Source organism: Gastrolobium bilobum, unplaced genomic scaffold (assembly GCF_033153095.1).
Source record: "Gastrolobium bilobum isolate Gb01-03AN ecotype WA unplaced genomic scaffold, APGP_CSIRO_Gbil_v1 utg171755, whole genome shotgun sequence".
In the NCBI taxonomy this organism is placed as follows: domain Eukaryota; kingdom Viridiplantae; phylum Streptophyta; class Magnoliopsida; order Fabales; family Fabaceae; genus Gastrolobium; species Gastrolobium bilobum.
In genome coordinates this window covers 1-14,828 of record NW_026895303.1, presented here as the reverse complement: position 1 = coordinate 14,828, position 14,828 = coordinate 1, and the positions used below count along the sequence as shown (strand labels likewise).

Sequence of the window (14,828 nt, the reverse complement as noted above, 5' to 3'; positions counted from 1 at the left end):
GTTCGGATCGAACTGGCGAGTTGTCCCCAAGCGCATCATCCTTGTAACTCGGCTTAATATAGTTGTGTCCAGGTGTCCATGTCATTTCATTTTTTATCCCGGATTTCTATCTTGGGTCTTTATCCCGGATTGGGATGTGATCCTTTTTTTTCAGGACCACATCTCTCCAAATCCGGTAGTCTGGATGTCTGGGGTGCATAAGCCGGGTATCATGTATGTTGTTTCAACATTGCTCCCTCAATCTTTTTGGCCGAGGTACGTAGCTCGGACTAGTTGACCAGTCTTTTTGACTGTCTTACTGAGATCTTAAAGTATGAGGATTGCTGCTTTTCTCTTTTAATTTTGGTTGCATTCCTGCACTTTCCCCCCAGTTCGCTAGTCGGGATATCCGGGTTGTCGGGTTGTATTACTTAAATCAAAGTATCTTTATGTCGAAATACTTACTTGCTTTTGTTATTTGCCTTTTTTGCTTATTTGAGGATATTCGAGATCCCTTTTCACTGATGTTGCGGGGTTTTGTTCCCGGTTCTTTGCATGTTTGGTTTGCAGAGTTAAGTTTCTCCTTGCTATAATTAGCCCAGTTTTATATACTGTAGCTTTATTTGTTTGAGATTGACTTTTCCAGAATCTCGTATTGATATCGTCTTCTATTTCAACCCGGTTGTGCATACCGTGTCTTTCACAGATTTTGACTTGATCAACATCATTCACCTTTTTGAGTTCGGCTTACATTGTCGTGACGTTCAGATAGAACAGGGTGAGACTCCCGCTGAATGCAGGGCCGGGATGTCGATTTTCTTTATAATTACTATTGCCGGGTTCTTATCTAGTTCTTCTTATCTTATGTTTCTAAGGCTTTCCATCCATTTCACGCCTTTGGATGATTTTGCATTTATACTCACATCTTGAGTTTAATGCCTCCCTGATAACTCAGATATATTTTTCTAAGTATTCGAGGTTCATCAGATTCCAGAGTTGCCTGAAGTATTCGTTAAATACTTCTAAGGACTTAGCATTCTCTTGATTTTGATAAACAAGCTTGTATCCTTGTTATCTAGGAATATCAAACCTTACTCGAGTTGTTCCTCATCTGAGACGGGTTATTTTTATAACTCGAATAAATTCTTATTTTCGCAACTCGTGCATTTTACGAGTTTCGGTATATTGACCTGGCCGAGGTCAAAGCATTATACGAATTTTGCTTTTTGTCACTCTCTGTGCCGCATGTTTGTTTTAACTTAATGTTTTGTTAAGTCAGCATTGATGAAGGTGATCATTGTCGCCTTCAATCATGACCTGGGTTTCATAACCCGGTACTATCCAAGATAAAGGCAGTATTGTCACATGTCCCACTTGGGTCTTTCGACCTTAGTACGGAGCATTTCGACTTGATTAGAGTCAGCATGATCAAAGCATGACAAATTGCGCTTGTATCTCAAAATTTATGTTGATGCATCATAAACACAAGGATCCATATTTACGAAGGTATTTACTTGTTCCCTCGTTTTACTTTAACCCAGATTTGTATATCGTGGTTTCATAATATTCAACTCGGCTTTTTTCCTGAGTTTCAATTTCGAAGGCATCATGATGACTTGCTTCAATCTGCCCTCTTGAATCTTAGTTTGGTTTGGATTACGAAAGCGTCCTCCCGTTTTCCCTGAGCCAGGCTTGATGTTGCATGCATGCATTATTCTTTTATTTGAACCCGAATTTGGATCCGTCTTCCATTTTATATCCTGGATTTGCATCTATCCCGGATTGGATCTCGCCATATCCGTCTTCATTTTATTTTTGATTTGCATCTCGGATCTTTATTTCTATCCCGCATTGGATCTCGCCATATCCGTCTTCATTTTATTTTCGATTTGCATCTCGGATCTTTATTTCTGTCCCGGATTGGATCTCACCATATCCATCTTCATTTTATTTCCAATTTGCATCTTGGATCTTTATTTCTATCCCGGATTGGATCTCGCCATATCCGTCTTCAACTTTTATGATGGATTGACTCCATTTAATAAACCATTTATATCCCGAAGGGCCGGTCTTCATTCTGACTTGGCTTCTTTTGTTGAAGCGTTATGTTTAAGGAGACACATTTTGCCTCTTTGAATTGCATTGCTGCTTCTTCTTGCATGGCTTTTTAATTTGGGCCCCATTTCTTTTGCGGTGCCTTTTTATCTGAACCCGACTTCTCGTGCCTCAGCCTTTCTTTCAGCTTGGCATTTTTCGCATAAGTCTTGTATTAGACTTTATCTTTAATTGAAGCCCGAATCATTGACCATTTTTTCCGTGACTCGACTTTCTAGCCAAATCTTATTTGAGTGGATCTCCACATCATTCGTTTGAGTATTCCTTGCAATAATAAATGCAGCATAATAAAGTATGGAGAAGGAAATTAGCAATAATATTGATTCAATCAGCAATCAATAATTATCCAAGTATAATCAGATAATAATTGCAATCAACAATTAATAATAATTGACTAGCATCAATCAATAATTAATACTAGTTGACTATAATTCATTCTATCAGATTTGATTGAGCATCCATCACGAAGGATCCATGCTCCCCAATTTTGTTGATCTTCATCTATGCTCCATGAAACTTAGGGAACGCGGCCTCATGGTGAAATCTGATACTCTTTTGTCATGATAATATTCAAAATATCTGCCGACCTGCTTTTGTCGACATATAATACTAGACAAATGCATAATTATACACTTTGTATATCAATGCTTGTTGAAATTTTCGGGTCTTTTTGATTTGGGCCCATTGGCATAGTTTCAACATATTATTCTCACTCCTATTGAAATCTGATCCTGTTTTAGGTCATGATGCAGAACATATTGCTGATGTGGAATATTTGAGAATTTTAAGTGCTCCTCCACATGTTATGCAGCCGACCTATTTGCAAAGGTTTTTAGCTTTTGCTCGAGAATCTCACCCATAAATAGAATAGAATTAGAATAAGAGAAACATTGACTATAGTGCCACAAGCTGCATACTTCAACGGATCTTCCCCCGAGGTGGTTATTGATTTCGTTGCATTTAATGGTCCAGATGTTCATAAAAAATGCAATTGTATGATGACGACATATGGTTTATGTGGGCACTATCCCAATCATCATTAAATATTTATGTTAATCAAGAATCTTTTATATGGCCTAACTATTGAATCATGGGGTTATTACCAAGTGGCCATATAAAATAGAATTATGCCAATCAAACAAATTATGCCAATCAAATGAAAAAGCGAGAATATGATATATGATTACCTCATACCATTGCCATTTGGGAGTTAATTAATGAAGTTAATTAATTAATTATATGAAATTAGAAAATAATTCTATAATTGACCCTAATAATTATGTTGAGGCTCTAATAATTATAGTAAGTGAGTAAGAATGCTGAAAGTCGCTTTTCGGAAGAAAAGTGCAGATACCGGTTCTGCTAGTCGGTATATATAACACCTCACAATTTTAAATCAATTAATTAAAATATTAAATGAGCAATCAAGTGATGAATTAGTGAAAATCCTAAAGATTAGGCCAAAATACAAAGAAAGGGCAAAACGGTAATTAGCCAACACGCAACCCTAGGATGATAAAAATTGAGTAGAAGGTCTCAGATGGTAAAAATAACCCTGGAAATGGGTTCAGAACGAAAAATTGAGTGGATGGGCAAGTTTCAGAAAAATCAGTGAATAGTGTTTTTCGCGGGTAAAAATATCGCGTTACGATTGCACCGTAAAACGTGCCAGTTGAATTATGAGCTCTAGGTTTCAAATATGAGTTACAAATGGTCTATTGAGTTAGGAAATATAATTGTTGATAAAATTTGATGAAAGTAAGTCATTTTGGGGAAGCGTGCCAACGGCGCGCGCAGTAGCTTAAAACAGTGTTTTCTCCGAACGATCGGAAAACTCCGAACTCACCTAATCAAGTATAATTAAAGGAGAATGGTTAATCTTAAAAATTAGAGTTTCTAAATAGGTTGTGAATTTACAGGCATTTAGTGGAATCGTAGAGAAATCCGGATGAGTTTTAAGTCGCGTGAGGTGGCGTGGGACCCACCCCACTTAAAATCCACTTAATCCACCTCATCACCACTATTCATCATCACCTTCTCTCCTCCCCTTTCAGCCAAAACCCGCAGCCCCTTCACCAACAACACCATTTTTGCTTCAAAATTTCATTTCATCATAACTTTGTCATTTTAGCACCAAATCAAGCGATTTTTGTGTTGAAATTTGTTGGAAGCAACCTTCCAAACACATTGGTGGTATCCATTCACCTTGAAACCCTCTCATTGTTGAGTTATTGGGCAAAATCAGCAGCGAAAATTTGGGGGAAAATGGAGTTTCATGGAGTCATTTGAGCTTCCATTGCTTGGAGAAGTCTTGGGTTAGCTTCTAGCCTTTGTTGTGAGTATGTTTCCATCCCATTTACATGGTTTAATTGTGATTGAATTTTTGGAAACCTAAAGCTTGAATTTGATGATTTGTGTTGTTAGAGAGCTCAATTGGAAAATGTGTATTAGATGATAATGTCTTAGAATGATGTGTGAGAGCTAGAAATGCCATGAAAATTATTGATGAAAATTATGAAAATTTAACTTAGAAATTTTGAGGAATGTCATGACTTTGTGTTTTGGAATTTTGTTGGGAATTAATTAATGAGTTGTTGTATGATTATATGATGATATAATGTAGTTGTGTGAGGTGTGGAGTGATTAAAAGTGAATGGAAATCCTAGAATTGCCCTAGGTTACAACTTGGCCTTTAAAGGAAAATTAAGGAATTGATGTTGTTGGAAATTGTTTGAGTGATGAATTATGTGTTAAAAAGGTAATTAGATGGGTTGTGTGGTGATTGGCAAGTGGAAGAATCAATGCAAAAATAATAAGTGGCTTAGTTGGCATAAAGAACCTAGAGTGAAATATTTTGCAAAACGATGCGTAAATGTCGTAAAACGGAAAAATGACGATTGAACTAGCCTCTAAGCAACCTAAGGAAGCGTAATAAAATGAGAAAGAAAATTTAGAAAAATAAAAGTGGAAATAAGCCTAGGATGGCTGAACCTACCAAGTGTGGGTGATGTGATTTTGTGATTTTGCGTTTTGATGATATTTGACGCGTACTGATGGATGTACATAATTGTATAGGTTGCCGTACGTTGACTTGAATCCCGAAACTTGAATATGGGAGTTACCCTTGGTCTTGGACCAAGTGGATTGAGGTATGTATTTAGTTCAATGCATGTATAATTGTAAATTAGCATGTATTGTTTGAATTATAAGAGATTGGGAATGTCCTCTGTGTAGGCATTCCACTGTGTACCAAGTTGTGGGATAAGCTGCTGCGGAGCTAGTGAGGAAATTACTTAAGGTAACCTCTTGGTACTGGGGCTTGTTCCCCTTTTCTGTTCCACCTTGCCAGTTGATGGTAACGGTAGGAAGTGTGTATGAATAGTATATAACACATGAGCATGCATGCATTATTGCTATGGGTACTTATGTACCGAGTCTCTGGCCAGTAGACAGTTTTATTAGCCTTCGGGCATTTTCGGACTTCCGCTGGATAGGTCTCCAGGAGGGAGTTCCAGTTGACTGCGGTCATGGTGTGTGATCCGGGTAGGAGCACACTAGGAATGTCTTTGGCGTTTTGGTTGGTTTGGGCATCATGGTTGTGGTTTCTGTGAACACACCTTGGATGATACCCATAGGCTTATATATGCCGAGGGCGTACGTGGAATTGGGGTTACCATCCCGTATCGTCGTATTTTGTTTTCTTTATATTCCCCATTCTCTAAATCCCTTGCTATATCCCGTTTTCAAAGTGGTTGTTGTATTCTATTGATATGCATCGAAGTGAACCATTGGGTGGAGTTTTCTCCAGAACCTCTTGGTTACTGAGATATATTCGTATATCTCACCCCGTCTCGCGGCATTTATTTCAGGAGGTAGCAGTGGAGCAGGAGCCTCGGGCAAGAGGCCCGCAGAGTAAGCGCTGGAGCGCTTCATATTTTGCATTTTGTTGGCCGTGTGGCCTAGGCTAGACTTAGGGCATGAACATGTCATTTGTATTTATTAGTAGCTTCATTAGCATCTTGTTCATGCAATTTTGCCTAAGCCTAGTAGTGATGTATTTGGTTATGTTGTCTTTTAAATTTAAGATGTAATTTTAGAAGAATGTAATTTGAAGTTTTAGTTTCAAGTTGTGATTTGTAAAGCCATATTGTAATAGTATTGATGCATGTCTATTTATGATGGAAGGGCCTTAGGCCTATTTTAGGTTATGATAATATGTATGATGGAAATATGCATGAAAAAGGTGTTAGTGATTGCAACTACTTAAGAATGATTAATATGGACTCTATGTTTAATAACTATAAACTGGATTGGGTTGTAAGTGCCCCAAGGCGTTGTTGGTCCTTGTGTGTGCCACCCATTGGATTATTACTGTATTATCATGTGTTTATTAGGTACATTTGAGGTTTAAATGATCTTTTACAAATTTGGGATTATTGGAAAAACAAAGGAAACTCTGGCGAATTTTCTGTAGAATTGGCAGATTTTAGGCAAACTTCGGGAGAGCATATCTCCCTCCATAGAGGTTCCCTAGGGACGTGCCATACGCCATTTTGAAGGTTGAGATGTCCTCTACCTTGTGTCAAAACTTGAGGAAATTCTGGGTTGATTTTCGGCCTGAAAAAAATAGAGAAACATGGACTGCCCATGTGCCCCTGCACCTGAGGCAGATTCTGGACCGGATTTGGGAAATTAATTCCCGCTTCGTTTCTCCGTCAAATTAAGCGTGTGATATATCAAAATGAAGTTTGAGATGTCTAGTTTGTAGGATAAAAATTTGGGAGCAAATGGTTGAGGTTATTGAGTGCAGTAATTCGAGCAATGTGAGTGGTTTGGAGCTGTTTTTGGGGTTGTTTGGGCTAATTGCTTATCCAACTTCAAACGGCGATAACTGGAGCAAATGAGCTCCGAATTGAGCGTATGATAGCTTGTTAAAAAGGGAATTAAGTAATACAAAAATATAATCTGAGAAGAAAGGTTGGTTGCGATCGGTTTGGTCGCAGAAAAATTTAGAGTGAAACATGTTCGAATTGGTAAAAATGTAAAGTTGGAAATAGGCTAAGTGAGTTTATGGGAACTCCTTAGTAACTCATAATGAATGATGTAAGTTATAAAAATAGTTAAAATAAGTCTTCCGCAAGAGTTTACGGTTACGGTCACAGCTTTTAATTATTACGCCTTTTTATGTTTTAAATGCTCGTGTAATAATCGGAAAAAAATTTATTCGCGTTTTATAAATGAACTGCTGTGATTGTAACTGCGCTTAATATCATAATTAATGTTAACAATACCGGTACGTAACGGGCTGTTACATTTTATGGTATCAGAGCAGTTTTGTTAGGGAACTCTGATAATGAATATATAGTTGTGTTGTGTGTTGCATAGTTGTATGTAGATTCTTATCGATTACTGCATATGTGATTCCTTAGTGTGGGTCTGATCAACTCATTCCTTTGTGTTACATGCGTAGTCATCGTAAGAAGCCTGCGTGGCAACCTTGGAACACCAAATGTAAGTCCTTAGCCTGATGTTGTGGATGCAGTGTTGACTGCTCCATGGACAAGAGATGGCAGTAAGTAAAATATGAATATTATAGGACTTCAGGGAAACATACACTACAAAAATTCAAGCATTTTGTGGAGGTCATATTTTCATATTGTGGGGGGTTTTTGACCCCCACAAAGTTCATTTGTGGCATCCTCAATGACCCCCAGTTTTGCCTACGCCACAACATACTTTGTGGGGGCTTTATGTACAGCGCCACAATTTGTTAAAATATTTTCTGGAGGCTCCGTATCCCCACAAATGTTTCAGTTTCTGGAGGTTTAAGACCCCCACAAATTTGTTGAAAATTTAAAAAAAAATCATTTAAAATTTCACGTTTCTTTTAAAAAACCAGGTAGATTCAAAAGAATAAAAAAAAATCTATTCCAAATATTTGAATACATATCTTATATCTAAATAGAACTTGGTTTCAAAGATAAAAAAATCAAACAGATGTATAAATGAAATTAAAAACTAAAAGTTATTAAAAATTGATAACTATTCATGCAAGCCAAAATTTGGAAGTTCTACAAGACAAATTCACAATAATGAACTAAATAGTTTTGTCAACATAATTATATGAAATAATCTAGCTAAATATGGGTGCTCATTATGATAATGTGATCTCCCACATACAAATGGGGATATAAACCCCTAAAACAGTGGAAAGGCAAACTCGTACATCTACATCAAAGAGTATGTACCATACCATCACGAAAGAAAAGACAATTTCCCAACAACCTACACGAACCGAGATCACATCAAGCCATACAAAATCATGCTTAATCCTTCCAGAGTTCATATGCAAGAAATGCTCTAAGTACAACGTGACATGAAAAGAAAGAGAGCACTCTACAACAGTTTCCTGAATTCCTTTTGGGTCAGATACATTCTGCAATGGAACAAACACCAAAAATGGGGAGTCAATACTCATGAATCAAGATAAATGCAGCCTAAGAAGAAATTTGATAGAAGACATGCAAAATCAACTTTTGTTACATCTGACATATATAAATGAGTACATATGGAAACAAGAGGAATATAAGTTTCAAATCAGTGCCTACTGTCCCAAACCCAATGATATAGAGTACAAGACGATAAGTAAGAAAACATCTTTTACTTAACATGTAAATACTAAATACACATAGCAGGAACAATAAAGGAGAGAATAAAAAAATGTTTAAGCACACACCTCAAAATACAGGATCAGCAGTGAGTTGACTCCAACTAATCCTCTGCCCCAAACAAATCAACAATTAGGAAGTCAAATTTCAGTTTCACAAGTATATGTAAAAACAAAATAAACTAAACTGGGAGTATAAAAAAATATAGCACATTTACAGTCTAAACATATTTTTTGAGAGAATGAACTAATTCATTGAAAAATGAACGTAACTTACCATCGGTGAGGAGGCAGGTTCAAAGTAATAGCCTTCCCCCTAAACCCAAGAAACTCAGCAAAAAACAAACACATCCAAGATACCTGTAAAATTATAAATCTAACTTAATAAAAAACATCCAAGATATACGCCATTTTCGATCCTCTTTGCCTAACAATTCATCAAGATAACTTAATATTCTAACTTAAACAGAAGAAATGAGAAAGCTACATGAGCTTTTCTCAAAAGATATTTTAGAAATAATATGATGACTTGGCATATGCAACATTTACAAATAATAAAATAAACAACCGCAATACAACCTTGCTTGCATAAGAAAGAGTAAGGATGCAATCAAGAAACTATTTTAGAGGTAAAACAATCTTTCCTGAATGAAGTAGATACACACAAGGGTCCTCACAGATAATAGATGAGGTCTTGTTTCCCTGACATCATTTAAGTAGTTAAGAAAAAACAGAACAACAATCGATCTTCACATCAATCCTCACAACCTTAGATTAAGATGATAAAAGTAGCTACATCTTAAAAGTGTCCATTAATCAACATCACAATGTATTAGCAACAAACACAGCAATGCAGTCAAAAGACCAAGTATACTCAACTTACACTCTTAGCTAGAAGCCACACTCCATGTTCTCTGACTTCCACCACAGGCATTTCCATCCTGCAGGTGTTTATAATTATAAGATGATCAAAACAACAATAAATTAACCACATGAAAGCACAAAAAATTGAGCCTTACTTAGGTGGAGCCGTGGGCCACCTTAACAGTGCAATTACAGTACCTATGAAGAAAACAGTAACATAAAAATACAATACTAAACTTTAAGATTTATCAATAGTATTAATCTCAAACCCATACCTGAGCTATTTGTTGACATTGGTATAGCAAGAGGGATTAATCCTTGCTTGGCACCCGGAGAGATAATAGATTCACCTGCTATACAGAAAATTCAAGCTACATATGTGCATAACATAGTTTGATAGACCAAAATAAAGGGTAGATATACTGAACAAAGTCAAAAACAATCATCAATTATGCAAGGTTTTGTAAAGAAAATAATGAGGCATACATGGTCTCCAACAATTATCACTGATTTCCCCTAATTGGTATACTAGTAACTAGATGACTTGAAATTATACGAAGTTACTTACTTCACTCTTTCAAGTTTGAGACCCATTCTTTTATCAGAATCTTTACCTGTGCAAAAGTAATACAAGTTAAAAAAAAAATTAATTAGCATCAACTTGAACCATCCTCCTCTTTCTCATTCGTAACTGATATACATAATACCTATAAACAAACAGGCATCATGTTTTTTTAATTACAGGAGTGTATTAAAATACTATTATCGAACAATACAAGTTAAAGGAAAAATTCTATATGCAATATTGTATGAAAACTAATAATGTATTTTTTTATCCCCAAAATTACCAAAAAAAAATTTATTTATTTAATTATTTATTTTGAATGAACATATTTTCAACCTCACAGCACAGGCCAGTCTAAAGAGTTAAGGGATTTGGCGATAACCTGATCGAGGATTATAGTAACCTAAAACTTCAAGGTTCTTGCCATCTCTTGTTGTTTTACTATCAGTAACAATGACTCGGTAGAATGGATTGTTCCTGAAAATGATATATCAAAGAAAAATGAGAGTTAATTAATAGTTACCTGGCGAGAGCGTTGCCGGAGGCGGAGACGGTGGTGGCGTAGGAACTTCCGACCATGTGAGGAGATCGGAAGTGGAGATGTGTGGCTTTCTCACCGGCGTGCTTCTCTGCATTATCGCACCAGAACAAGCGTGAAAGTCGCACGATCCAACCAAATGGATCAATAAGCAAGCATCAATCAAAACCTAAACAAGGTTAACGAAAATATCAAATCTGAAATTGAACCTCTTCGATTTTGGAGAGTTGAGTTGATCCAAACCGAAGAAGGGGAATCCATTATCGAAATATGGGTGGCCATTTCTCTGTTTCCATAAAAGAACTAAAGAACTATCATTGAATATCTTTCACTTGTAGCGGCTTAGTGAAGAGATAGTAATAAGGTTTGTACAAAGGAACGAGAGAGTGTTACGATAGATAATAATTTTTTCAAAAAAATTAAATATAATTTTTTAAAAATTCTTTCTTGAGTTGCATAATATGTACCAAGTGAATATAAATTATAAAAAATATATATTGTATATTTTCAAACAATTTAAGATAGTAAAACATAATGTCAAATTGTGGAGGTTTAAAACCTGCCAAAAATTAAATCATTCAATGGAGGTTTTTTTGACCTCCACTAAAAAACCTCCAATAATCACCTATTTTTTTGTAGTGATAATACAATCACATAATTATTATACAATCACATAATTAAAACAAAATTATAAATTATTTGATAATATTATCAACATAATTCCTGCTCACCACAAATTTTTCCTTGTTTGTATTTTTCGTAGATGTTATAATTCCCTTCCTCTTGAAATTTTTTTATCCCGGGAGGTGTCTTTTGTGGCTAGAGAGAATTATAACTTAAGATGGAAGAAGATTTGGAGGGAGAATAATCAATCTATCCTTAACATAAAAACTGTTTATCATTCTATTCTACTTTGATAAGTTTTGAACATGTGGATTTCATAAATGTAATACGTGTCATCATCATATGATTGACATGTGTTATATTTGTATTTTCCGAAGAAGAAGAAAAAAAGACGTGTTATATTTGTGTGACTAGTGAAAATTGTTAACTTCAATCAAAGTATAATATATAGACTGATAAATAATTTTTAAAATAAATGTAGTTTCTTCAATCAGCCAAATTTGGACCAATTTTTATTGTTGGTATAGTAGTAGCATCTTGATTTTGTGATGGCGACATCGGTGGTCAACGATGAAGATGTTGCTAAGGTTCTTGACCGCCGACGGTGGTTCTAGCACGGCGGTGCTTTTTCTTCTACCTGTGGCTAATGTGCTGCTAGTCCCTCATTCCCCTAATTACCCTTTCTTTCTTTCTTTCTTTTTAATATTTATTTATCAGAGAAGAAATATAGGATCATGGAAAGAGGAAATCCTTCGCCGTGTCGTTAGTTGCGTGTTGGTAATGAACATATAATAAAATTCATATTGGACTCGGTATGACTTCAAAGTTCAAATATACCACAGACGCGCTTTCCTACTAACTTGAACTACTCTTGAGAATTTCCAAACACGGCTTGAAATGTATTTTTTTTGTCTCTCTTTTATTTTGCCTTAACTTAACAGCTAATTAATCGTATAATCACTTATATATAAATAGCTTATATCCCTACACAAACCACCACAGCATAAAAAACTAAACATATTTTCTGTCCACCCTCGAGATCACATTGCACTCATAACCACCATGGCTGAGCACCACCATCACCATCACCATCACCACCCTCACCACCACTCTCATCATCACAAGGATGGAACTCAAGTTGACTATAAAAAGGAAGAGAAGCACCACAAGAATCTGGAGCACCTTGGTGAAATGGGAGCAGTTGCTGCTGGTGCTTTTGCATTGGTAAGATATATTTTATTTACAAGACAAATCAGTAATCATTCAATATGAATCATAATAAAGATATTTTAATGTTGTTATAAACTTGTTAATCTCATTGTAGATTAAATTTCCATTTTTGTTATCAAAAGTTTTCAAATTAATTTGGTCCCCTTAAAATTTTTTGACAGGAATATATATAGTCCAATAGTTATATATTGTTTGCTGAGACTAATTGATATAATTTTTTAGCAAAAATTTATCATTTTGATATCATTAACCTTTCTATAATTATATGGATAGAGTTGGTTAAACTTTAATTCTTTAACCATAAGATTCTGTTACCACGATTTGAATCTATGACTTTTTTATTTAAATCTATACTTCCTCGCAACCGAGTCCATACATATTTTGTTATATAGTTTGTTATTTCATTTTAATTTTGTGAATTCTTTGTCATTTATTTTTTAATGTAAGATTTATCACATAAGATGATGATTTTGTTAAATCCTTTTTAACTCTAGCATGAGAAGCACAAAGCAAAGAAAGATCCAGAGCATGCCCACAGGCACAAGATAGAGGAGGAGATTGCAGCGGCAGTCGCGGTTGGAGCTGGTGGATTTGCCCTCCATGAACATCATGAAAGGAAAGAGGCCAAGAAAGAATATAAGGAGACTCATGGAAAGAAGCACCATCATCACTTTGGTTGAAAATAAAAAATAAAAATAAAGACATGAGAGAGTGTGTTGTTCCCAGTTAGCAACTATCCTAATGATTAGTTAATGTTTGATGTTTTAGATCTGTGTATGAATTTCGTGTGTTAAGCTTTCATAGTTTCACTAATAGGCTTGTAGTTTGACTTTTAAGCCTCTCTCTCTATATATGAAATATTTATCTCTAAAGTCTAAAGTATCGTATACGTGTCTGCAATCTTAATGCATAAGGTATCCAATTTTGAACAGTTATTTTTATTTTTGCTTGGGATTTTCATTTGTATACTCTATTCGTTAAACACATTTTTCATTTTTTTAATTTTTATTCATTCATTAAAAGCATACTTTTATTAATAATGATTTAATCAAATGCCGTTACTCGTTGATTGTCCCGCCGGCTAATAAGATCAGAACATGGGAATGTTGATTTTACTTAATGGGTGATGTTGAAGGCGGACTCTGACTTTTTCAGTAATTTGCATTTCAGAATCCTCCACTTGTGTGCTGAATTAATTGATTATGATGTTGATTTGTTGAACTAACAATCTGCTTTTCAGAAACTTGAATTAAACTCAATATAGAAATATTATTGAATTATTGAATATCTCCACTTGTCCACCACATCTCGGATTGTTTGTTTATAATGTTACTGTCTTCTATTAATAGTTTTGTTCACACACAAAAATTTAGGTTCATTCAACCAAAAAAATAAAAAAGGCTCAGTTTAAATAGTTGGTGTGTTTAGCTAAAGTCCATTTCAGCCCAAATCTAAAAGTTTAGCTAACTTACAAAAGGCTAAATCTGTAACGGTTATGGGCTGTTGCATTATGGATAGTGGGCACTAAAAGAGGTTTGTTAGTTGTTTCATTAGTTTGGTCCAAATAGTTATTCATCAGTTGATAAATTGCACAAGTCAAAGGAGTTTTAAACCACTTCCTATTATATAGAGTAAAACTTCAATTAATAAATTTACAAAATATTTTTTATTGTTTGAAATCATTCGAGAGGTGTTCTTCAAGTTAACAAAGAAAGTGTTAACGGCCTTTAAGCCGAGTCTGGGTTAGATATTTTAACTTAATGATTATTCTTTTGTTGTTTTTCTTTCGCTTTGAAGTGTTTTATTCTTTAGGTGGACGTACAAACGAGATTCACTAAACCACGTCAAATGAAAGCACACGGGCTAAATACAAGATACATTAGTCTTGAAAACCATTTCCTTTGGGTAAATGAATTTTAAAAGTAATGCATTTCTTATCTAATATTCAGACATATCTGCTGAAGCTTCTCCAACATTGTGTCTCTTTCCTCCTCACACGGACTAGCATGCACAACAGTGTAAACAAAGGGTATATGGTTTTCCAACTCAACTTTCATGTTAATAAATTGGAAAAACTGGGTTTTTTGACCAAGGTAACCTTAATTTAATAATTAATTAGTAATTCATCCTTCAACCAAAACATATCATCCATCTGCCGTGTTTACGTAACATACCCGGGTAGACAGGGGATACCAGGTATAATTTGAAAATTTCACCCTACCTGGGTAATCAAAGGAATATTCGGG

At 35.3% G+C, this 14,828-nt stretch overlaps 1 protein-coding gene and 1 long non-coding RNA gene across 3 annotated transcripts; one reads left to right on the top strand and one right to left on the bottom strand.

The window, feature by feature from the left end:
- Positions 1-8,197: 8,197 nt before the first annotated feature.
- Positions 8,198-11,082, bottom strand: LOC133304997 (uncharacterized). Of its 2 annotated transcripts, XR_009750709.1 has the most exons (9): positions 10,938-11,082; positions 10,573-10,819; positions 10,194-10,239; positions 9,901-9,975; positions 9,781-9,823; positions 9,645-9,702; positions 9,039-9,121; positions 8,831-8,873; positions 8,198-8,530 (listed from the first exon to the last, which is right to left on the bottom strand). It is a non-coding gene; the product is annotated as an uncharacterized LOC133304997 (long non-coding RNA). The 2 variants fall into 2 exon arrangements; XR_009750708.1 differs by having other exon boundaries at positions 10,573-11,082.
- Positions 11,083-12,365: 1,283 nt separating this feature from the next.
- On the top strand, positions 12,366-13,314 carry LOC133305001 (abscisic stress-ripening protein 2-like). Its single transcript, XM_061505106.1, has 2 exons — positions 12,366-12,576; positions 13,077-13,314. Exons 1-2 carry the CDS (start codon positions 12,415-12,417, stop codon positions 13,260-13,262), a joined length of 348 nt encoding a protein of 115 aa, XP_061361090.1. The 5' UTR covers positions 12,366-12,414; the 3' UTR covers positions 13,263-13,314.
- The last annotated feature ends 1,514 nt before the right edge of the window (positions 13,315-14,828 follow it).

Coding starts and splice junctions, on each gene's coding strand:
- LOC133305001 (XM_061505106.1), top strand. CDS start 12,415: ATGGCTGAGCACCACCATCACCATCACCATCACCACCCTCACCACCAC. Junction 12,577..13,076: donor CTGCTGGTGCTTTTGCATTG/GTAAGATATATT, acceptor TTTTAACTCTAG/CATGAGAAGCACAAAGCAAA.